General features: G+C 39.3%; 1 protein-coding gene across 2 annotated transcripts; it reads left to right on the top strand.

The window, feature by feature from the left end:
* Positions 1-344: 344 nt before the first annotated feature.
* On the top strand, positions 345-24,001 carry atf7ip (activating transcription factor 7 interacting protein). 2 transcript variants are annotated; one of them, XM_087798909.1, is made up of 14 exons: positions 345-807; positions 16,140-16,192; positions 16,786-17,255; positions 17,341-17,713; positions 18,129-18,304; positions 18,402-18,539; positions 18,618-18,689; positions 18,765-18,886; positions 20,492-20,553; positions 20,936-21,619; positions 21,984-22,106; positions 22,174-22,251; positions 22,341-22,423; positions 23,185-24,001. In XM_087798909.1, exons 3-14 carry the CDS (start codon positions 16,788-16,790, stop codon positions 23,635-23,637), a joined length of 2,832 nt encoding a protein of 943 aa, XP_087655035.1. In that variant the 5' UTR covers positions 345-807; positions 16,140-16,192; positions 16,786-16,787; the 3' UTR covers positions 23,638-24,001. The 2 variants fall into 2 exon arrangements, with proteins under 2 accessions (XP_087655035.1, XP_087655027.1); XM_087798901.1 differs by having other exon boundaries at positions 16,782-17,255.
* Positions 24,002-25,490: the final 1,489 nt, after the last annotated feature.

Genomic DNA, 25,490 nt, shown 5'->3' with positions numbered 1-25,490 from the left:
GGCTGCCTGTTTGATCACGTCCAGAAAATAAATAGATTGAAACCACGTGTTTTAAGAAGAAGAAGAATAAAAAAAATCAATTTTAGGTCAAAAAGGCGCCGGATTCATTGCATTTGTCTGTCTTCATGTAAACGCTGACTTAGTGATCACATGAGGTGACTAAGTGACATCAGAGAACAGGAGTGTTTAAGATGGCAGGCAGCACAGATGACAAGTCAAACTACAGACGCACACGGACACATAGACAAAGCAGAACAGCTGGAGAGCAGTTGCACAAACTCCTCCCACATCGACGAGACTCCTCCCCTTGGGCGCGAGAGCGGCTCCCCTCCCCCTCCATGCTAATGCTTCTGTGCACTGTTGCTCCTCCAGGCTGCCTTGAGCTTCTGTATGAACCTCCATGCTAGGAGCTAACATACCTTGAGCTGCATATGAGAATCCACTCGCAGGTGCTCACGACTCGCGGAGAACTAGACACCGCGCTCAGCGAGACTGACAGATAGTCTACCCCCGCCGTCTACAGCAACCGACGGCTGACGTCCGGTCTTGGTCGGGAAAGGAGGAGGAGTCTATCGGTGAGCAGGCAGGAGCGTTGTCGGTGAATCCATAACCGCACAGTCGGTGGCACAGGGCTCTGGGTTTTACGCATGCTGGCTGGAATAAGAGGACTTTATGCCAGATCTGTTCGTCACAGTGGCCGCTGCAGTTCCCCGTGATAGTTCTGCGTTGTGTTCGCGAACGACCGGATAGTGACTCGCAACGGAAACGGAAAATCGCGGGAAGATCGCTGAACAACGCGTATTGCCGGTGAGTCGCGGTACTGCAGCTAGCATGCTAGCTAAGTTACTGGTGTTGCCCAGCAAATCAGGATTTGATGTTTTCGTTGCTTAAGCATGTTTACATTTGATTATCTTTCTTGTTTTCTTAATAACACTTTTGTGCATATGTGTAATAACGAATTCTTAGAATATTGTTTACAATATAGTTTAAATAAATGTTTTGTTTTTTACCACTTTCTTGGGAAGTCTTCAATAATGACTTAAAATGTTTTTTTCTTAGAAAACATTTATGTAATGTATGTAATATGTACATTCAAGTATTTTAATGAATTCTAATAACTATTTCTCAAACCATTTACTTACAATGTCAATAACAGAAATTTAAAAAAAAATGCAAGAAGACATTTTTGTTTTTCAAGAAAAGAAAAATGACGGTGCGTTTTCAATTTTAAACCTTTTCTATTGGTATTAACCAATTAAAAATACATATATATTCTTACAAAAATCAGATAGCAAATTTTGATTCCTTAAAAGTCTCGTGTGTTTATTGATTGGTGACAACAAATTCCCAGTTTAAATCATCAATTTGAGTGCACTCTCAAATTGGAATCATATCAATGTGTTTAAAAAAATCATTAAAATTGTATGGTCTGCACTATCTACATTTTATCATATATTATTTTAGTAGTTGAAAAATTAATTTTATCAGAAATATTTTTTCTTTTCTATTCGTTCAGGTAAATTGATTGAACAAGTGGCAGAAAGTAATGCTTTTAAGTTGAAATATTTGGTAACGCTATAGCTTTTCACTTAGTTGTGTAAGATGTTAGCAACTGACAAACTAGTAGTTCTCAATAATAAATTATTATAAACAAATACTTAAACCTCATTCTAGCATGAATTAGTCATAGATAATCGGGCTCAGTGTTACAATTAGACTATACAAGTTTTGTTATTATATGATATACATTACACTAAATGTTACCTGGTTGGCCTTCGGTGATTAAAAACACAAACCACAAAATGTAACAAAAAATTTACTGTAGAAACAGTGAGGAGGATATTTTCTTCGATCTAATGGCCTTTACTGAGGAACAAATAAGGCATCATGCATTACATGATTTAAAAAAAACGCAGAAAATAAACTTAGCCAAAAATCAAGTTGTATGTTTTACGTAGGGTTGCCTTGATGAAGTGAGGCAGGCTAAAAATGCAGTGAGTGGAAAACTGCTGCAACTACACCCCCCTCCTAGCCTGAAATGGTACAGCCCAGTAATTTTCCATGCACCACTTTGGCCTTGTGGGTGTGGCTTAAAGCCCACTGTTATAGTAGGAGTACACATTTTCATTTCCTTTGATTTTCTTCCTAAAGAAAGGCCAAAATCTACTGTCCTTTAATGGGTTGTTCAGATGACCTACCTGTTGACTGAATATGTTGTCTTACAACAAAGTTACTGTTAGTCTGCCTGGAGAAATCACTGGCCACAAAGTTGAATGCAAATGCTGTTTTTAATTTAAAATATTTCCCTCCAGTGAGTGTCTTATGTTGTTTATAACATAACCCTCATTTTCATGCTGAGAGGCAGTGTTGAGAAGCACAACCCACCTTCTATTTGACATGAATCCATTGAAAATAGTGGTCATCTTATTTAGAACTCATTTTGAGCATCCAGTTGCTTTGATTATTCTTGAGACACTCCTTTATTAGCTGCAACCCTCAACGCTTTAAGACAGATTTCTAATAATACAAAGAATTAAGGAGGTTAAAAAAAAGGGAGGAGTTTGTTTCTGAGTCACATGCATCCAAACGTGGAAGGAGAATTCCCCCACTGAAACATTTGTCTGTAGTAACCACTGGTGCATTACTTTTCCTTTAAATGTAAGATACAGATTTTATTTAATAGCTGGATTAAATGAGCACATGATCCATACTGGATCATATAACATAATTGAAAAGACATTCAGTGACAACTATTCTAGACACATTAGATAAGGATGATTATAATACTATATCCTTATTCAACGCGTTTTACTTCTACGACATGTTTTTGCAGACTACATTGATCCTTAAGTGTAGTTTGAAGGACTCTTTTTCTATAGATGATCATACACGCATAAATTTATATCGCATGATATGGACCGTTCTGAATCCTCATGATTTAAAGGTTTTGATTTTTTTTTTTCTGCCAGAAATACACGGCACACAGCATTTTGTCATGTTAGGCAAATTGAGTTTGGTCCTTGCATCCCTATTCTGCTTCCCATGTCGGTTATACAAAATATGCTTTGTGAAAGCTTTATTCTTGTTTATTAACTGATAAAAGATTGTTCTTTGTTATTTAGATACATTAATGTTATGTAGTAAGTAACCGCGTCAGTAGCCTATCGTATCTTTCAGTAAAATATCTCATCAATACAACTGCTGACCATTGTCAAAGTAAACCTGTTTATTTCATGTGTTGGTAAGCCAGGCTTGCCAGACAAATGATAAGATGATAGAAGTGGATGCGTTGGAACTAGCATGAAGTTTGTTTGCCTTTTACAACAAATTGTGTGACCGATTGTCCAGCCAATTTACAATCCAAGCATAAAACCCACCTTTGGGCAGGCATCCCCAAGACATGTTGCATACACTTGCTATCCACATTATAATTTGTCTTTTATGTACTGAGTTATCAAGTCTAGTGCAAGTAAATGAGCAGGTGCAATTATTTTACTTTTGGAACCAAGGCTGGCCGCAAGAGTCGGAGACATGTATAAGCATGAATACATGCTGATGATGATGATGAGACTAGTGCTGTGTCTCATATCGCATACTTCTCTAAGTATGCATCAGGATACTGTACGTACTAACTAATACGGACATTCTTGACAGATAGTATGTCTCAAATCAAACAGTGCCGCTACGTACTAACAGGAAATGATGCAACAGCTTCTACTTCTACTTAACGATGATTGCAACCAGCTGTAAGAACATTATCACTGACACCTGCTGGCAGCATGTTTTGCAAGTTTGGATCTAGAAATATGAGAAACAAAATATTCGCATGATATTTACATCGGTATCGGCACCCAAGACGTGTAATCCTCCTACTGCTATATATATGTATATGTATATATGTATATATATATATATATATTTGTATATATTTGTGTATATATGTATATATGTATATATATATATATATATATTTGTATATATTTGTGTATATATATATATATATATATGTATATATGTATATATGACGCAAGTTCCCTTTACAATGGCAACATCACTAAGATGACTGCTGTTTAGGGTAGAAAGTGACCGTCGATCCATTCCCTGGGCGTTTAAGTACGCCAATTTAGTGTGCATGGCGCACTACATTTCGCATACTAGGAATTCAGTACGCAAGTATGCGATTTGAGACACAGCTTAGGTAAAACTTATGCTGTGTCTCAAATCGCATACTACTCTTAGTATGCTAGACGTTAGTATGCATCAGTTTAGTGTACGTACTAACTAGTACGCAAATTCTCCACAGATAGTATGTCTCAAATCAAACACTGCTGCTACACACTAACCGGAAATCACATGACAGCTTCTTCTTCTACTTCTATTTAATAATGTTGCAACCAGCTGTTTGAACGCTATCGCCGACACCTGCTGGCAGCACGTTTTGCAAATTTGGAAAAAGAAATAAAGAAAAAATATGAGAATCGAAATATTTGCGAGATATTTAGGCTGGTATCCGCACCGAAGACGTGTCATCCTTCTCATGCCGCTGAAAATGCACCTGTAAGTATATATATATATGACGTAACTTTTGTTTAAAACGTCATTAAGATGGAGCCGTTTAGGGTGGTTAGTGTCCATCGAAAATTTTGCATACTAAGAATTGAGACACTAACGCACTAAAAATACTAACTTTGAGTACGCTAGTATGCGATTTGAGACGCAGCATTGGTCACCATTAGGGATGCAAATTATCGATTCATTCATTATCTTATTGACCGATTAGCAATTTTTTGATATGTGGTAGGGCTGCACGATATATTGTAAAGAAAATCCATATTGTGTTATTGGCACGTGCGATATGCATATCAAAGACATGTGCGATAATTTTTTTAATTGTATAAATCAGGCATTTATTAAATATGCACTTAGACCAATCAGTGTAACGTTCTGTAAAGTTTTACTTCTATGTCTCGTTGTTGTTTATGTCTCGGTCTGTCTGTAAGATGTGCGGCACAGCTTGCTAGGCTCAGTTGCTATGTTTACCGTCTTGCCGGCGTGCTGACTTAGCATGGCTAAGTATATACACGGAAGTAAGACTAACTTGTGAGCACTACTCGAACGCGAGTAATCGAGCCAGCCACTCATCTCTTTCAACCACCTTTGCTAAAGCAAAATATTGTAAGTACTTTTAATCTCGTCTGTTGTTTTCAGCGTTCTTATAATATCGCAGAACTTCCAAACAAGTTGAAACCTGTCCGTCTTTGTATGCTAATGAGCTAAGTTTTCAGCGCCAGGTCATTTATAAACTCTTATGTGTGCCTGTACAAGGAGGTGGGATTTATTATTGATTTGGTGATATCGCAACGCGCCAGCGGCTCCTCTCTGATGTCGCTCAGTTTTTGTATCGGTTTCCTGTGAAAATGAGCGAAAGTTATAAGTGATATTTTTCTCCGATAATGATTGCACTGAAGCGTGGAAATAAACAAAAGGGAAATATCGCATCGTTTCCCCCTGACCTCTCCTACAGTACTCGCGGCTAGATTTTTAGATGAAAGAAAACGATATCGATATCGCAATTCAAGACACCAATATCGAATATTGCACTTTTTTCCAATATTGTGCAGCCCTTATATGCTGCAATTTGTGAACCTGAATTTCCTTCTGATTATGTTCCATCTACTGTATACGTAACATAAAATGCTATCTTATAAGTTATGATATAAAGAAAGAAATGCAAATTATATTCCATAATCAAAGATTTATTCATCTGCAAAATTGGAAACATTAATAACAGCACAGTAGCATACAAACATTCTTGAACAGAATAATACAATAAAATGTATGCTATTTTAACTTATCAATTCACTCTTAGCAGCATGATAAAAGAAAATACAGAATACATGTGGACTATCACAAACATTTATAACCCTCCTTAAACTGGGAAATGTGAAAATATCACAATTATGTTAGAATAACTTAAAATATAGCCTGCATGCCTGTCACATACCATACGTCCCAATACTGTAGTGATTGTAGGCTGAGAACCACTCGCTGCTCGTAGCAGGGCTGGATGTGTTGTATTTAATTGATGATGATTTAAAACCTACAGGAAGCTCCTCTGCATGTTCTACCAGTCTGTGGTGGCCAGTGTCCTGTTTTGTGGTGTGTTGGGGAAGGAATGTGTCCAAGAGGAGTGTCAACAGGTTGGACAGGTTGATCAGGAGGGCTGGTTCTGTGGTTGGAATGAAGCTGGACTCATTGGTGACAGTTGCTGAGAGGAGATCTTGATTCATGACTGTCCATCATGGATGATGACAGTCATCCTCTGAACACTGTCATCAGTGAGCAGAGAAGCAGATGAAGTGCACGAATGCTCCTTCCCAGATGCAACACTAATCGACTCAGGGACTCATTCATTCCTCGTGCTATTAGCCCGTTTAATTCTGAGTTTAGGGGCAGAAGTGGAGTGAAAAGATTATTCTATTCCATGTTAATCTTTGTATTTTTTGTCTTTGTTATTTTTTCTTTGATCTATGTTCTTTATCTTTAGACTTAGATTGTGTCATCTTACACTTTCTTTTAATAGAAACTTTGTTCTTGTTTTTTATGAATCTATCGTCTGTTGCTTTGTGCTGGCTGGAAAAACAATTTCCCGAAGGAGACCTCCAGAGGGGTCAATAAAGTGTTATCTATCTATCTATCTATTTAGCTGGTAGTTCAACAAAGTCGTGGAGTTTTAGTACCTTACAATGCTGCCACTTATCGTGCATTTGGAGTCGTTGTCATCATTTATTAACTTAAAGTGATTGCGCTCTGTTTTGCCCTATTCATCCTGTGTCAGTGTTGTTGTCTTTTCTAACTGACAGGTAAGAAACAGAATTATTCAGGGAGCACTGTCTCCTTATCATTAGTGGATAGACATATTTTGACTTTCATTATTGTTGACTTTCATGCGGTCGACTGAAAGTTTCTCTGGTCTCTACAGAACAGCAAAGTTAACAGCTTCGTTTTGTTTCGTCTTTCTTGTTTATACATCTGCTCATATTCTTTGTGATGGTTCGTCTTTAGATGCTTAACAAACTGAGTGGTGTTGAATGTTTTAGCTTGATTTGTCCTCCAACACGCATTGTCACATCTTCACTGCAGCAGAGTCACTGCTGTGAGTTGCTGCTTGACATGCGCCGCTGCGTGACATCAGCGCAAATGTAGTTATTTAATTGCTTCGATCCCAGCTTTTTCAGCGATACCCGATCCGACCTCGAGAGGCCGGATTGGATCCTAATATCAGATCAGTGCATCCCTACTTAAAACGTTTCGTTTTGCAGTGCATGGAGAGAAGCCTGTTGCTCAGTTACTCTTCTGAGCAGCCATAAGGACATGCAGAGGGTGTGGAGGTTTACTTTGGATACCATGCATAATATTTGTGGGGCTTTTGCATCTTGTATCGAAGCCTCGACAAGAGTAATTGTTCTGGAAAAAACTTAAATAAGTCTGTAGTTTAAGAACGCTGACTGGCCAACATTGACACTAGGTAACTGAGAGCTTCCAGTGAAGACTGGAAGCGCTTCTAGACAGGCATGCCTGGATCGAATATGACAATATTTTCTTTCTATTTATCCGACGTCCAACCCGACTTTGAGAGGCTGGATCAGACCGTGTCGGCTAGGGGGAAGGTTTTTTTTATACTGATGAGTACACTAGATTTCCATGATCAACTATATATATATTAGATTATATATATGTTATATATATATATATATATACAGGTACATCTAAAAAAAATTGAATATCATGAAGAAGACACAACCATCTACCAGGAAATCTCCCTCTGCTGACAAGCTTTATGGAGATTTCGATTTCATTTTCCAGCAGGACTTGGCACCTGCCCACACTGCCAAAGGTACCAAAGGCTGGTTCAATGACCATGGTGTTACTGTGCTTGAATGGCCATAAAACTCACCTGATCTGAACCCATGGAGAATCTGTGGGAAGATGAGAGACACCAGACCCAACAATGCAGATGACCTGAAGGCTGCTATCAAAGCATCCTTGGCTTCCATTACACCTGAGCAGTGCCACGCCGCATTGATGCAGTCATTCATGCAAAAGCAGGCCCTACCAAGTATTGATTGCATGGAAATGGCATCCTTTTCAGAAGCCTTACATTTCGGTTTAAAATATCCTTTTTTTCATTGGTCTTATTCTAATTTTCTGACACACTGCATTTGGGTTTTCATTATCTATTAGCGACAATCCTCGAAATAAATGTTTTAAATGTTTACTCTATGTGTAATGAATCTATATAATATATGGGATTCACATTCTGAAATGATAGACAAAAAATATTGAAATTTTGTATGATATTCTATTTTTTTTTTTATGTACCTGTAAATGTGTTGCGGGATACTACGTCCTGCAATATGATGCGATATGATATGAGTCCATTAGTCTGTAAATTACTCGAACTACGGAACTCTTGAGGACTGCAAACCGGATACCTTTCGAAGTCCCCTCTCATCTTAGCAGTCTCAAGCGTATTACTGTAAGTCTGTGATGGTTCCTGTACAGTGAGACAAGTCATGTGGAACCCTCTTAAAAACAATCATTGACTGCAAGTGAAGATAGGTGTGTCCTCTGCAAAGTAATTGTTGAGCTCCTAAGATGTTCCGTTTCCCTTGCTTTAGGTCTGTCAAGGCAATTTAACCCACACTATTGTTGTATATGTTGTGTACCGTTCTGGTTAGCTAAGAAATGTAAAGAGCTCAGCTCAAATGTAATGTGGTAACAGAAATGGCAGCATCCCAACAGGGGTATTCTAGAAACTTACTTGTGACTATTCACAAGGTTCTTAAGATGACACAAGGGTGTTTTCTCTATATTAAGGTGAACTGGACGCCCCAAAATCTGTTTGTGGTGCCACTTCTGATGCCTCTGTGGCAAGGTGTACATCCTTCCTTGCTCCCAGAAATGCATATTTAGTGGCGGAGGATCACAAGGGTTAAATCTTATGGCATCTTTTTTTTTTTTTTTTTTTTAGCAAACTTGCTTTAGAGCATTCTTCAAGACAGGGTGCATGATTTTCCAAAACATTTGAGCATCCTCCATTTTGAATTGAAAAGTCCCACTCAGACGGCGGACTACCTCTGGGTCTGTGTTCATAGGGGGTTGCTGAAATGCACAACTGGAGGAGGAATCTGTATGTTTTCTGCATCACTGGAGTCAGTCTCTGAAATTAATTAAACAAGGCAGTGCAAGTTCAATATTTAAGCAATGATTTGGCACAATGATTGAAGAGAAAGTTGTCAATGCCATTATACAGGTCCTTCTCAAAAAATTAGCATATTGTGATAAAGTTGATTATTTTCCATAATGTAATGATAATAGTTGAACTTTCATATATTTTAGATTCATTGCACACCAACTGAAATATTTCAGGTCTTTTGTTGTTTTAATACTGATGATTTTGGCATACAGCTCAAGAAAACCCCAAATTCCTATCTCAAAAAATGAGCATATTTCATCCGACCAATAAAAGAAAAGTGTTTTTAATACAAAAAAGTTAAACTTCAAATAATTATGTTCAGTTATGCACTCAATACTTGGTCGGGAATCCTTTCGCAGAAATGACTGCTTCAATGCGGCGTGGCATGGAGGCAATCAGCCTGTGGCACTGCTGAGGTGTTATGGAGGCCCAGGATGCTTCGACAGCGGCCTTAAGCTCATCCACAGTGTTGGGTCTGGTGTCTCTCAACTTCCTCTTCACAATATCCCACAGATGCTCTATGGGGTTCAGGTCAGGAGAGTTGGCAGGCCAATTGAGCACAGTAATACCATGGTCAGTAAACCATTTACTAGTGGTTTTGGCACTGTGAGCAGGTGCCAGGTCTTGCTGAAAAATGAAATCTTCATCTCCATAAAGCTTTTCAGCAGATGGAAGCATGAAGTGCTCCAAAATCTCCTGATAGCTAGCTGCATTGACCAGACCATCACTGACTGTGGGTACTTGACACTGGACTTCAGGCATTTTGGCATTTCCTTCTCCCCAGTCTTCCTCCAGACTCTGGCACCTTGATTTCCGAATGACATGCAAAATTTGCTTTCATCCGAAAAAAGTACTTTGGACCACTGAGCTACAGTCCAGTGCTGCTTCTCTGTAGCCCAGGTCAGGCGCTTCTGCCGCTGTTTCTGGTTCAAACGTGGCTTGACCTGGGGAATGCGGCACCTGTAGCCCATTTCCTGCACACGCCTGTGCACGGTGGCTCTGGATGTTTCTACTCCAGACTCAGTCCACTGCTTCCGCAGGTCCCCCAAGGTCTGGAATCGGCCCTTCTCTACAATCCTCCTCAGGGTCCGGTCACCTCTTCTGGTTGTGCAGCGTTATCTGCCACACTTTTTCCTTCCCACAGACTTCCCACTGAGGTGCCTTGATACAGCACTCTGGGAACAGCCTATTCGTTCAGAAATTTCTTTCTGTGTCTTACCCTCTTGCTGAGTGTCAACGATGGCCTTCTGGACAGCAGTCAGGTCGGCAGTCTTACCCATGGTTGCAGTTTTGAGTAATGAACCAGGCTGGGAGTTTTTAAAAGCCTCAGGAATCTTTTGCAGGTGTTTAGAGTTAATTAGTTGATTCAGATGATTAGGTTAAGAGCTCGTTTAGAGTACCTTTTCATGATATGCTAAATTTTTGAGACAGGAATTTGGGGTTTTCTTGAGCTGTATGCCAAAATCATCAGTATTAAAACAACAAAAGACCTGAAATATTTCAGTTGGTGTGCAATGAATCTAAAATATATGAAAGTTCAATTATCATTACATTATGGAAAATAATCAACTTTATCACAATATGATAATTTTTTGAGAAGGACCTGTATACTCTTTGTTTCATTATGTATCAAGACAATCTAGAGAGGATAATTTGGGGGAGTTTTTACAGGGAGGTTTTACGGTTTTGCTGTTTAAGATCTAGATAAATGCTCTCCCTCTCACTACTTCGAAAGGGCCATACCATAATTGTCATGAAAAGAATCTTCTTCTCCTCTTTTTTTAACTACTGTAAACTTAACTAGCTTTGCCGTTTGTCTGTATGACTGCGAGTTGCTTTATCGTTGTCTTTATCGTTTTTAAATCTGTTTCTGATGTTCTCTTATCTTTAGCCTCTTTTGAAAAACCTTTTTTTGTGTATGTTGTCCATGCCTTGCGAACAAGTTCTGGCTCAGTTTCCGTTGTGAAGGTGGATTGTCGGAGTGATTGAAACATTATCTATTATCAATTTGTTTGGTGACATTTTTTCTAATTTCATTTGTATTAAACATTCCTAAATCTGTAAGCGGCACCAAGTTGGTTATGGTTTATTGCTGAATTGACATGTTTTACCATTTTTGGTTCAGCATCATTAATATAGCTAAGATCGAGACATGCTTTAATGCATTTCATGCTAACAAGAGAGGTATGCCCAATCTGACCAATATTTCCTGATTTGGTAGCGATATCCAGCTACAAGAAATCTTGAAATAGTAATATTTATCCGTCTAGCTATCTATTTTTGCTCCATTATTGGAAGCAAAGTTGCACATTTCAACTATTACTTTAGCTTTTTATTTTAAAGCTATACAAAACTCTCATGACCTTTTGCATTATGACGTTCCATTTGTGGATTTGCGTAAACATTGCACTTTCATGAGAACTGTTTTTTCAGTATCCCAAATCTAAACTGTCTGTTGCTCTGATAAAAATGAATTAGAATCTATTTAACTCTACAAGTAAAAACCTATAAAGATTTTTGTTTCACTGCTTGCCTCACAATATAACTTTTAGCATTCACCACAGAGAATATAAAGTTTCCTTCAGGGAAAGTCTGCTGATCAGATAAAGGGTTTCAGTTTGCTGCAACTACGTCGAGCAGCAGGAGTGGTGGCCATTTTGTGAACGCAAGTTTCGCCGGCAATCCATCAGCAGCAAATGGTGGGGGATGGGAATGTGGTACCTTAACACGCAGTTAGTTGTTAGTTAAAGCGCCAACAGTTGTCGTTGGGAAAGTGTTTTACTTCCACTTTTTATTCAGTCTTGTTGCAGATACACCAAACAGATTGAAAAGACTCAAATGCATGTTTGATAAGAAGGTACAGTTAAGCTGTATCCTGTTCTAAATTTCCCTATAACACAAATGGGATCACAGTATTTTTAAGTCCTACCCTGCATAACACCCCTGTGCTTCTTTGGTTCAGTCCTTCTTCGCCTGTATAACACGGCGGTGGAGCAGACTGCTGGTATGGGGGATGGGTGGCGAAGTCACCTCCTTACGATTTTTTTTTTTACTTCAAATTTGACCGTAGCGCTAGCTATAGTTAGCCCATCACACCTCAAATGTTAGTCCTGTTACTGGACTTGTGGGAAAGAAAAAAACTTACCTGAACTCACCTACTTTAAACAGTTTAGTTTTAAGACACCCCCCCGGATTATGTTACTCAATTATTAATATACTTGTGTTGTATTTTTACATGACTTATTTGTCTGCTGTTCATCTCTTAATACGGTTCTTTTGTATCATTTGTCTATAGACAAGCGTGGCTGTCCTCTTTATTGAAACTCTGCGCTCCCTCCCTCCCTCTTCCTGTTTTTCTTCCCTTTTTTCCTTCCACCCAGCCTGAGCTAGCTCAGCTTTATGATCAATGAGGAATTTTTTTCAAGTTAAGCTGGCTTGAATTTATTTAGCACTCGTGTAGGTTTTCAAATATTAATGAAAAAATGTGTCTACTTATCTAAATAAATTCTACATGTTTTTCTGGAGACATTTCACGTAATATCAAGTGGAAGGTTTAGAGTGAAAATAAGTTTGCCGTATTATTCACGTTCACCAGTCTGCTGCTGAGAAATGCTTATTTACTAATGGACGACTGGCAGTGTTTGTAAATAGATTTGCTTTCTTGGTAGCTTGTTTAACTCGGCTCTGTCGTTAACAGTGCTGGGCTTTCTTCACCTCTTGTCTTACAACTAGTGCAGTGAAAAGCCACGAATGCTGATTAAATAAGAATGTCGACGTTTTGATGTGATGGAATAGAACAGCTCTGTATGAAACTGCGGATATTGAAGAATTATTTTACATATCTGCGACAATACGCTGTTTGTATCAATAATGCAAGTTCTTTGACATGAAAGCTGCACGTATGATCACATCAGTGATTATGACGCTTTCTAAATTAGATGGATAAAACTAGTTATTATCTGATTGCTAAAACAATTATTCTGTCCGTCACTACCTTCATAACATTTGATTATTCTTGATGTGTTGAACGATGATTTTCTTGTATATCATAATCTCATGAACCCATGCAGACTCGTTTCCGGGTATGTGCGCAGAGCAGACTAGCGGACATTTTGAGTCTCAGTGTATCCAGATGCTTGTAGTGTTGGTGGGGAGGGTTGTACGCTCCTCCTGCACATAATGTATGATGGATTGGAGATTTTTCTGTTGAATATCTTTTAATAACTCACTTTAACCGGAAGGTTGTCTAAGGAATTCAAGTCTGTCTCATATGTAAACACACACCGTTTGAATTGCAGAAACTCTAAGGGGACGACATGACTCGGTTTTTTCACGGTTATCATTTTTTTTGTGTTTCACTAGATGAACCTTTTATGCCCAGTGGGCGGAGTTTGTAAGAGGATCTGCTCTCGACTGTGCTCAGCATGCTACTCGCAGCAGCGCTTGTGGCCATTTTATGATTCCGCAGTAACAAGTGGGGGATGGGCATAGAACGCCCAGGAATTATTTGTTTACTCTGACATTACCTTAGTTTGAGCGATTTATTTTCTGTCTAGAGTAGATTCAATTGCATACTTGTTTGTGTTATGTAATCATATTATTCTGTTTTCAAAAATCCTATGCAAACTACAATTTGAGTGATTTACTCTCACTTTAACTTTTTTAATTCTCCAGCAGTGTTCAAGTTTATTCATAATTTCAGATTTTCTTTGTTCCTTCTGAGTAAGGAGCCTCCCCCATAGTGCAATGGTTTAGTCTGTTGAGCAGTAGCTTTAAGGGGAGAGGCCGGGCCTGCCATAGACTCTATAGTGACCTGATCTTATTTCTTCTTTTGCGCAACGCACGTTGGTCCAATGTTAATAAGCAGTTACAGGTTTTTAATTCAAGCCACATGAGTTTTCTTTCGAGGTTGTCGCCTTTAATGATTAATATGAGATTTTCTTTCTTGAATGTTATTTTGCTTTAAAAGGGGGACAGTAAGAATTTAGAATAGTGTTAGAAATGTTGTATTGAAAGTATTCATAACATGATACTTCCAGGCAAATATGTGTTTCTTAAAGCACCATCACGTTTTTTTCTTTTTGCATTTACCCTCCCCCACAGGCACCCCCTTCACCCACATGGTTTAGTCCATTCTGGTTAAAAAGAAGCACAGAGTGTGTGCATGTGTGTGAGAAAGATGGGGGAGGGTGGCTTCGGTGGTTTATACATGTAAGCTGTGCTTTGATCTTAGGCTAGTCTATGGTTGAGTTCCATTTTGTGATATTTTATATAGTCTTTTATGCTAAATGTAGAGGAGAAATGAACGTGTGAAATTATGAGGGCTTTTTCCGCAAAGCTGTTTTAATACATAAAGTATCACATTTAACATTTAGCCTCTTTTTTATCCTTGTTGGTTCGGAACAATTGAAGAGCTTTTGAAAAAACAACACAACCTATTTGAGCATTAGTTGCTCATAGAACGATATTCTGTCTAAAATGTTGTTGTCGACATGTGAGCAGAGTTGATGGTAAAAAGTACAAAAGAAAAACTACTTCTTTTTTTCAATTATAGTGTTGTGCTATCGTTGCTTGAATGGGTGACACTTTTAAAACAATGTGATTATTGTATTTAGATCAAAACTCCAACTTTACCTCTAACTGTTCAGAATTTTTCAAGACCACCCTCCTTGTCTGGATGAATGGTTTAGTCCATGCAGCTGAAAAATGACACCTTTCTAGTATGTGCTAGAGTTGGGGGATGGGGGTTGCTAGGGAACTTTGGGCAGTTACTATGTGATGTTGATGATTTAAACTGTCACGCCCGAAATAAACAATTTATTCTTCCCTAACAATTTAGTGTTTTTTATGATAACTGAAGCTTATATTAAGCAATACATCCTAATATAAGGGCTGTGATTATCAGAAGTTTTGATTACAGTTGATTTCATATAACACATGAACTTAAATAAAGTTATGTGAAGTAAATCCTACTAATGTCTAATCCTAAATATGTACATGTTTTCTTTAAATTGATTGAGACCCCTATGTAGGACACACCCCTATAACCTATAAAATGGACTATTCCTTTGGGAGCCCCTCCCTCGTCCTTTCATGCTGCGCTGCCTGTGTAGGTCACACAGCTCGGCCGCGTTCTTGTTTATTTTCGTAGCTGTATGAAACGTCTTCCCTACGTTAGTTACCTACATTGTTAGGGCTTTACATTTCCCCTTATTATGACTAGAACATTACTTTTTACATTTTCTGTACTAGTTTAGCTACTCTCTAGTTTGACTTTATATATTTAAGATTTTATATTTGTCAAAAAATGCTTCAGAAGTAAGTGTTTCCCGCTAAATGGGTATACAATTCTTCTTCAGAAGTTTCAGAGCATTCAAAATGTTTTATGAGATATTCCTGAAAGCTGCTTGAATCCAGCTAGGTAAATTACAGTCAGTCAACATGAGGCAACAGCAACCCTGACAGCCATTTTAAGTTTCTGCACTGCATCTATGTGCAGTAGGCAAAGCTGCGCCTTGAAAGAGAGAGGGTGGAAAGGCCGACTGGACGGTACAAGCCAAAAACAGTATCTATTTATGTATTCTTTTGAAAAGTTTTCTTTGTACACTACATTAATAAATGCAAAATAAAGGAGTTTGAATTTGAAACCTTTAACAATGTGGGGTCCACAGTAGTTTGTCTTTGATTGTATTTTATTGTCTGAAAATTATAGTTATACATCTTAGGTCGCCCCTTGTTACTTGAGCTAATAACGTAAAATTAAGGAAATGTAAAAATTCTTGCTTTGGGCTGTATTTCCAGCCATGTCAGACATTCACTAAATAAACTCAGAAGATATTTCGGGTAAATATCTCTCATTCTTATTATGTTTTCTTCATAGGTTATCAGCGAAGTCTCTGGCAGATCCATGACAGGAAGATATATTGCTTAAAGGTAAGTGTCCTTATCTTTAACTCATGAACTGATTGATAGTGGTGTTTATACAAAACATCATACAATTAGAGCTCTAGGTACTAGATCGTTTCCATGAAGTTGTGCCTTAGTGCCTTTAATGGGAAAGCAGACCATAAAATGAGGCTTGCATACATTTTTTAGGATGTCTTATTAACTAGCTCTACATCAACATCCCGCAGAAATCTTTTCTGTTGACAACCCCTTTGCTTTCTGCCAACACAGCCTTGGCTGTGATTGGCTGAGGTTAGGTCCAATGGGATAAAGCAGAGAATGAATCAAATATGATTGCTTGGCTTTAAATTGGTGCTAAAGCCCAGAAGTAAGGCTTTAAAAGTTGTTGGGCATGAAAATTGTTCTACAGTACGAGAAGTCAAATGCTTCAAAAAAGGTCTGCAGTGCAGAGTAGTCAAAGGGAAATGGCTGAATAAATGGCATTAGACATGAAAAGGCTCCACAGTGTCATCTAGTGTTTCTTGTAGGCTGCTGCAACCATTTTGTTCCCCTCTGGTATGGATTGAATTTCTTATCCTGTGTCTAAACAGTTTCACCTTTAACCTTGTTTCCTCAGGCAGTGATGGAAATTCTTGTGACGGAGGAGAAAAAGAAGATTTTTCGTGCTAGGAAAACCATGAAGATAAGTGACAGACAGCAAAGGGAAAGTCTTCATGGTACACTGTTGACTGCACCTCCTGCCTTGCCTGAACCATCTCCACCAGCGCTGGTTAATGGCTCTCACAAAGAGGAGCTCCCTACATCAGGGGACACTGAGCAGAACTGCAACATGGACTCTAACTCGCTCTCGTCTGTGTCGCCGACCTCACAAAGCTCCCCAACCCAGTTCCTGTCCTTAAATCTTTCCCCATCCTCGGTGTCCTCACAAAGCCCAAAAGAGAAAGAAGACTCGGTTTCTTCCCCAGCGTCTCCATTCCATTCCCTTAACCTTGAATTGAAAAAGATGGAGGAAGAGGATGACATTACAGATAAACCAACTCCTTCACCCGAATCAACTGAATTAAAGGATCAAAAGAATAATATTTCCAAGGTGAGCTCACATTTCAAATCTGTAATACTTTGAAAGAAAGCTGTCCAGGAGGAGTTTCACTGATGATTTTAAAAATATTTTCCAGACTCCAAGCAATGACCAAACTGTGGATTCAGATACTCCCAATGGTGTTGTCCCATTGTCGCCTCAATCAAGTGCAGTGCCTGGTTGCACAATGGAGACAAAAACTGAAAAAAAAGACTCCACAACCTCTATAGCAAAAAGTTGCTCGGCCAAATCCACCACTTCCAAAACATGTCACGCCCAGCCAATTACAGAGTTAAAACGTGGAAAAGGTGACTATGCAGATGAGGTGAAAGAGGAAAGTGACCAAGATGTAAAGCAAAACTCTCTGGAGGACAAGATGGATGTGGATTTTGTGAAAGTAGAGATCAAAACTGAAAAAACAAAAGAAACAAAATCACTCCGTCCATCATCCACTCCTTCAGCAAGTGCAGGTTGGTCCACTGGAATTCACCATGTACAATACATCAGAAATGTGCTGTTTAGAAAGGCAACAAGTAATGAGTATAATTGTTGTTTTGTGTACAAATGAGAAGTGAGTGCATGAAACGTAAGTATGTTCTTTTATAAACAAAGGTTTTTAAAGCTATATAGTTACGTTTACTTAACTTGTTTAGATGTAACTTTTTCTGGTAGCATTAGTAATCAAGAAAGTGCTGGTTGAAATGTATTTTTGAATTGACTACTGAATTTCCTTTTTACATACACAATAAAAAACACATAGTTAAGAAAACAGCTCAGCAAGAACACCATCTTTTGATGGTAAAAACATGTTGAATAAATGAAGCCTTTATGATTTGTGTCTGTGATTTTTGTATAACATTTAAATTTTTCCTCCTAAATCACCAGTGACGGATGATGCCAAGGGCTCTACCTCGGGAATCAAGCGGACTTTATCTGAGAGCCATGAAAATGAATCAATTGTGAAACGAGAGTTAAAGAAGCCAAAGGTGGATAACACATTGCAGGATGAACTGGAAGTTAAAATAACCACAAAAGCCAGGGATCACCTTAAACTTGAAAAGGTTTGTGCACAACTACTCTTTGTATTATTTCTACATACTTTTAAAATCCTTTTTTTTTTTTTTTTTTTTCTAAAAAACTTTATTCCTTGCTCTTCAGATTGTGCAACAACTTGTGAATGAACGGCTGGAGAGCCTGCAACAGACCTTCTTCGAAAAACACTTTAAAGAGCTTAAAGGGAGAGTGGACAAAATTGACTGTGCTGCTAAACATCAGTCCGCCATAAACCAGCTACAAGTATGCTTTCAAGAAATGTTGAATGCATTTTTTTGGAAAACCAATGAATCTAAATTTGTATGCACGTCTGTCTCACAGGGCAAAATAGCCCGTCTATCAAAAAAGTTTGGAGAGGCTAATCAGGCTTCAGAAAACAAAAGGAAACAAGAGGTTAGTTGAGTCATTGAATCTGTGTCTTGTTTCTTTATTAATGACTCCTGAATAAATACTTATTTGTCTTTGTAGGCAATAGCTGCTGCTGCTGCACAAGCTGCTGCTGCTCAAGCTGCTGCTTCAACAGCTGCAACAGCCTCGATCGCTACTGCTCCAAAAACTTCAACTCCTACAAACATGTCACAAGCACAGCGGTGAGTCATTTTCATGTTTCACTGGTACGCGTTCAAGACCACGTGTTAAGAGGTCATTACCAGCAGTGTGTTCAAAGCTTGCAGCGGGCTAAATGGATTTTCTTTGTTGTTGTGGCTTTTGTATGAACGTGACAATACAGGACTGCAGCCTGTTTTTTTTTTTTTCTTTCTTGGAAGCCTTCATTGCCTAAGTTGTTCACAATGTCCCAGGAGGGTTTTAGAAATCTCTAAATGTTGAAACCTTTCACTCTATTTTCATGCCCTTTTTGTAACTATTCTCCTGTCAAGGTCATCCATATAAACCCCACCTAATATACGTTTCTACTGACCCGTTCTAAATATTAAACAAACACTGGCCCAGCTCGAGATTTGCACCTGCAACGTAACCCTACACTGGTCCAGGTCCTGAGTCTTGTGACGTTCTACAATGTGAAGCCTGAGCGTTTCCTCCGAGTGTAGTTTAAACTGCACCTCTCCTTCCAACAGCGTGCTCCGTCGGCAGACTGTTGAGCCGCAGTCCGTGGATCCTGGAGAGGCTTTGGCGCCCTCTGATGGGAAGACTCCTTCTTTCAGTTTCCAAAAAGAAGAACAGGGGACAGATAGGTCACCAGATATGTCCATGGCAAGAAGGCTGGCAGAAACAAATGAGGGCAAATGTAGAGCGGACATTAACCTCCGAAAAATCACTTCCCACTTGGAAAAAGTATTGTTCCACAACTGCCAGAGGAACTCAGAAACACCCCGGGCTGAACGCTACGCCTCTTACCTCTTTCGCTACTTGGTTCCATACGACACCTACTGCAGCTGGGTTGCAAAAGTCAACTATATTGGATTACTGGGCAAAGAGGCACTACCTATAAATCTGCGCAGGACCTTGAGAATGTACATTGAGCGACGATTTCCTGCACTTTCCTCAAACAACTGGAGAGCAATTCGAGACGCTATCAATGAAATACTGCGTGTGAGGAGGAAGTCAGATTTTTTTAGAGAATATGATGAAAGGACTACAGTATTTGTATGAGTCATATTCTAGCAATGGGTATCCTGGGACATTGTTGGACATTCTAAATAAACTGCTTATCGCGTGGTCGCCTCACAGCAAGAATGTTGCTGGTTCGATTCCAGGCAGAGACAACCTTTCTTTGTGGAGTTTGTATGTTCTCCCCGTGTTGCGTGGGTTTACTCCGGCCACTCCGGTTTCCTCCCACAGTTCAAAAACATACAGAGGTTGATTGGGAACTTTGGGAAATTGTCCATAGGTATGAGAGCGTGTGTGAATGGTTGTCTGTCTTTGTGTGCCCTGCCTCTTGCCCTATGATACTGGGATAGCCTCCAGTCTCCCCGCGACCCCGACCCCGGGATAACGCGGTAGACAATGAATGAATGATTTTTTTGATGACTTGGTCAATCTAAAAAAAATGTTCAAAGCTGCGGGTTTGATTCTTGACGCGGCTATCGAGAACTGAGAAATGTACTGGTGTCGTTTCAAATGGAATAAACTGATCTGATCTTAAGACTTGAGATCAGTAGTCATTGTTCTGATTTAAATTATATCGTGTGCATGTGCTTGGTAAAGACTCTAAGCCAAAGCATCTTTTTAAACAGGCTGGTCCGGGCTTCTATTGAGCTCAAGCAGACTCCAAGCATTCCTTCTCCCAATAGCAGTGGTAAGTGTAACACTAAACATGTGTATTTATTTTGTCCATATTTCAAACTCCATCATTTTAACTCACAGTAGCCTTGGTGAAAGTGAAAGTAAAATCATCATGTTCTGCAATTATTAGCCAACGCTAAAGAAGGAATAACACTAAATCATATGCAGTTACCTAAACGATGAACGAAATAGTCATAACATCCCCTACTTGGATGCAGTCATAACTGTCCATGTTCACATCCCCCTTAAGTTGTGTTCTTTATTCTGCCCCTTCATTCATTAGTTCTGTTGTTTTTCACTGATAGAGCTAATGAGTAAATGGTTTTTCAGAAATATTCTTGACATAAAAAAAACAACTCAAAATTGTCTGTAAACTCGCCTTTCTTTTCTTGCAGTAACTTCAGCTTCAGTAGCTTCCACTCCAACAACCGTGCCAGTTACAGTTTCAGGAGTAGCGGCTCCATTAACAGCTCCAAGTTCAATGTCAACAGCCACCAAAATAGTTCAACAGGCCCCTATCCTCCAGCTGATACCAACTTCCAACTCCAATGCTGTACCCACCTTGGGGACTGGAATCAACAGCTCAAGTTCTGCAGGAACTTATCTTCTTCAGGCACCCAGTGGAAGTAGCATGATGACTGGTGGGCAGCAGGTCGTGTTCGTCAATGTGGCAATGTCGCAACCAGTGCCCAATTCCCTGGTCAAGTTCCAACCAGCCAACACCTTCAACAACGCAAAGACAACTGCTACAGGGACGACGTTGATATTCAAGCCTGCACCGATCACCACCAGTGCTGCAATGTCTGCTCCAACTGTTGCGATCCCAGCGCTCCAAACCACAGCTGGCCAGAAACCTTCTACGCAGATCTCACTCCCCCGAGCTGTATATCAAGGGGGCACTGGTGCAATTGTTACTCCTCATGCTGGAGTTTCTGTAACAACAGCCAGAAACCAGACTCAGTCTATCTCGCTGGCTGGGGCTCTGTCTTCGACATCTTCTCTTGTTACTTCTGTACCAGCAGCAACAGGGTCCACTGCCCCTGGACCCCCACAAGGAGTGTCACTTACATCCAAGACCGGTACGTGACCCCTAATTTGCATGCATTAGCCGATTAGACCTTTATTAATTCCTAAGCTTATGAATTAATATAAAGTTTTCTTTTAAGTCAGTAGCACACTGTTTGCATTATTTTAATTGTCTTTCCATTTCATACAATGGTTATGTTACAAAAATCCCTTAATTTAAAATGATGTTCTAAAAGTCTAAAACTATTTCAGTTAGGTTGGCTGCTTTTTTAAGTTGCTCAATAAACTCTAGCACTAGTTTCTAACCCAACCCTTCAATAAACTTTTAATGAAACGTAATATTGGACTGGCGTTGTTGAAGCTTGTGCATATTGCATCATAACTCGAACTGAATTAATGGTTCTGGTGCTTTCTCAGACAACCAGGCCTCTGGACCCTCTACAGCCAAAGCACCTGCAGCACCAGCGGCATCCACAGCACCTGCAGCTCGCCCCAAAGGCTCAGTCATTGATCTCACAGAGGATGATGATGATGTGCAAGGTAAAACATTCATGCCACTGTACAACTAGTTCCGTAGCAAGATGACAAGAATATGTTTTACTTACAGTGACGGGAGTGAAGAAAGCAACTGTGGTAACTCCCTCAACAAGCCAGCGTTCACACATGGTCGCCTCCGTTTCTAGCAGTAAGAGAAGCCTGCTCTGTCCATCTGTCCATATAAAGTAGTTTGTACAGTGTCACAGCTGACTAACTTCTGTTGTACTTTTCTTGAAGCTTCTGGAGCCAGGTCATCTCCACAAACCAGCCTGAACACTGCCACTAGTTCTCCAGTGACGATCCACTATCGCCCCCCATCGGTGAGAATCAGTTTGTATGCTACACAATCATTAAAAAAATACTGAATAAAATGAATACTTCAAACTTTATTTTCCATACTGAAATATATTTTTAAAAAATGGTAGTTTTGGTTTAGGTATTTTTTGCTATTGCACATCACCGAAAGCAACATACTGTACCTAGTCACACTACCACAACGAGAAAACATGACGCAATTAAACGTAGACAGAAAAAAGACATTTGGCTAAGATTTACTGACATACAGTATTAGAAAGTAAACAAGTTTTGAATTTCCATCTTCTTGCCGTATCACGGGAGATTTGAGGGTTTCTTAAATTGATCTTGGACCTTGTACTCATCAGTATTTGTCTTTTTGAACAAAACTAATTTATTAATCGTATTAAATATTTGCATTAGAAAATGTTCTTAAGCGTTCAAGACGCCACCCAGAAGGGTCTTGTTTTATAAACAAAGCACGGTGTGATTACACCTCGCTGGAGGAGTGAAGCCCGTTTTTACATCAACGTGGGCTCTGCTCTCGTAATCTCTCAGTCGCTGAGATTTAAGACATGGGCAAACTTTATAAAGTAATACTTTATAAACTGAGAATTATTTTGATGAGGGACTTACTGTATCTTGAAGAGGAAAACTTTACATTAACAAGAGATATGGGACTATCGTAACGTAATAATAAAAACATGTTCAAAGCGTGACTGAAATTTATAATGTAAAAATAATATACAACGATGGACGGATTCTTATTCTGTTTTTTGTTTTTTAGAACTCACCGGTAAAGCCCCGCACTACCCCTGCTACACCATCCCGTGGCTCAAACTCGAATCCACCCCCGCTCCCTGTTGCACCGATACCTCCAAACCTACCAGCGGAAGCTGAACGAACGTCCACTCCTCAGCAGCCTCAGCTGAAACTCGTGCCAAGTCAAACTGGTATCGTGCTGTCATGGTGCGTGTCAGAAACTGACCTGTCGTGTGCAGCGGTTGAAAGCTACCACTTGTATGCCTATCATCAAGAAAACCCTAACAGTGCTGTGGGTCAGCCGCATTGGAAGAAGATCGGCGAGGTCAAGGCCCTTCCTTTGCCCATGGCCTGCACTCTGACTCAGTTCCAGTCCGGCTCCACGTATCACTTTGCTGTGCGAGCCAAGGACATCTACGGACGTTTCGGACCTTTTTGTGAGCCGCAGTGCACAAATGTCAATTCTTCGTCCAGCTGAACTCTTCCGGGATGCTGATCTACCTACATTTTACAGTCTACGAATTGTTGAAATATTTTGTCTTGGAAATATTGTTCATCGTAAACAATCAGTATTTGTAAATACTTGCAGAATACCAGGACTTCAGTGGTTTCTCCCAAATGAATTGATCTGATTGTATCTTGGTGTACTCTTTGTGACTCAAACTGTGTATAGTATATTGAATTTTGCTCAAGTCAAATGTTGACTTTCAGACACAAAGGTTATTCACAGGACTGTCCAATAGAAATGAACTGCATAAAGCTATGTGTGGGTAGGGACTTACTTTTCTAAGTTTTTGTCTGGCAACCAGACTACAAATATAATAAAGCTTTTTTTAAATGCATTTTCATCTGTTTCTTACATATGTATCTCAGACAAAGGTCAGTAGGATGCAATTACATGATAGACTCTTTTAACAACAACATGACAAACTGACTTCAGTGTTGTTAAAACAACATAAGAATATACAGTAATAATGGGCTAAAACAAGAGAAGAGTACCAAAGAAGGGAGTGGGCTGTGCGCTTTGCCCCATAACGAAAAAACTATGAAAGCTAGAAAAGGGTAAAATCTCACGTTGATCATTTGGACTTGGGCCTACATTTTAAAGTTTGGTGTTTCTGCATGAACATATGCCAAAGCAAAATAAACTTACTAATTCATGAAAAATCTATATTCAGGGGAAAAAAATTATAGCAGTGCAAGTCCGATCGAGCCGCAAATTTGAGGAGGGTTCATCTGCAGCCTCAGAAGGAACGTTTATCCAGACAGGAAGTTGTTTCAGACAAGGGATTTTGTTTAAACAGCGCCATTTTTAAATACCTGTTTGCGAACATTTTAAACTAATCTGTAACACATTCAAATGATAAACATGATTTTCATATCGAACGACAAAGTGTAATTAAATTTAACTAAACGGGGAGTTAATTGAACGTTCAACACATATTTAGTTTATTTATAATAAGAAACGACAGAATTAGTAAGAGCGCTTTAAAGATACTTCTGGCAGATAATGGATGATCTAATGATACCTGCTCCGTAATGTGACTTAAATAAAAAATAACATGTTTTGAAAACTATACTGCGCATGACAGGCATTTAAACAGGTGTGACAGGCTCATTTTATTTTCATGAACTATTCACTCACTTGTTTATTTTTACCATTATAGAGAATCCCTCAATGTTTTAAGATAAAAGTTTTTGCTTATTGTCTCAAAATCAAACATAAATTAGTGTTTATTGGTATAAAATCCTGAACAGTACACTGTACACAATATCTTGGCAGTGTCATTCTTCGTATATTTGAATAACCTGAAAACCATGCCAATATAATGCTTAAATATGAGACACCTGCAACAGTAGTTATCATCTAATGTATTCATTTTTGCATTGCTGTGAAGGTTCATTTAGATGTTAACAACACATATACAGTGAAGAAAATAAGCATTTGAACACCCTGCTATTTTGCAAGTTCTCCCACTTAGAAATCATGGAGGGGTCTGAAATTTTCATGGTAGGTGCATGTCCTGAATCAGATGGACCTGTGTGAGGTCGTTAGCTGCATAAAGACACCTGTCCACCCCATACAATCAGTAAGACCCAAACATTCAGCATGGCTAAGAGCAAAGAGCTGTCCAAAGACACCAGAGACAAAATTGTACAACTCCACAAGGCTGGAAAGGGCTACGGAGAAATTGCCAAGCAGCTTGGTGAAAAAAGGTCCACTGTTGGAGCAATCATTAGAAAATGGAAGAAGCTAAACATGACGGTCAATCTCAATCGGAGTGGAGCCCCATGCAAGATATCACCTCGTGGGGTCTCAATGATGCTAAG

Source organism: Callionymus lyra, chromosome 1 (assembly GCF_982586985.1).
Source record: "Callionymus lyra chromosome 1, fCalLyr1.hap1.1, whole genome shotgun sequence".
Lineage (NCBI taxonomy): Eukaryota > Metazoa > Chordata > Actinopteri > Syngnathiformes > Callionymidae > Callionymus > Callionymus lyra.
The sequence above is the reverse complement of the archived record's forward strand: the minus strand, read 5'-3'. Positions and strand labels throughout refer to the sequence as shown.

What these genes read in the sequence shown, in the direction of transcription:
- atf7ip (XM_087798909.1), top strand. Translation starts at nt 16,788, where the DNA reads ATGGAAATTCTTGTGACGGAGGAGAAAAAGAAGATTTTTCGTGCTAGG. An exon ending in AAAAGAATAATATTTCCAAG is followed by an intron (nt 17,256 to 17,340) that starts GTGAGCTCACAT and finishes AATATTTTCCAG; the next exon opens with ACTCCAAGCAATGACCAAAC. An exon ending in GTCACTTACATCCAAGACCG is followed by an intron (nt 21,620 to 21,983) that starts GTACGTGACCCC and finishes GTGCTTTCTCAG; the next exon opens with ACAACCAGGCCTCTGGACCC.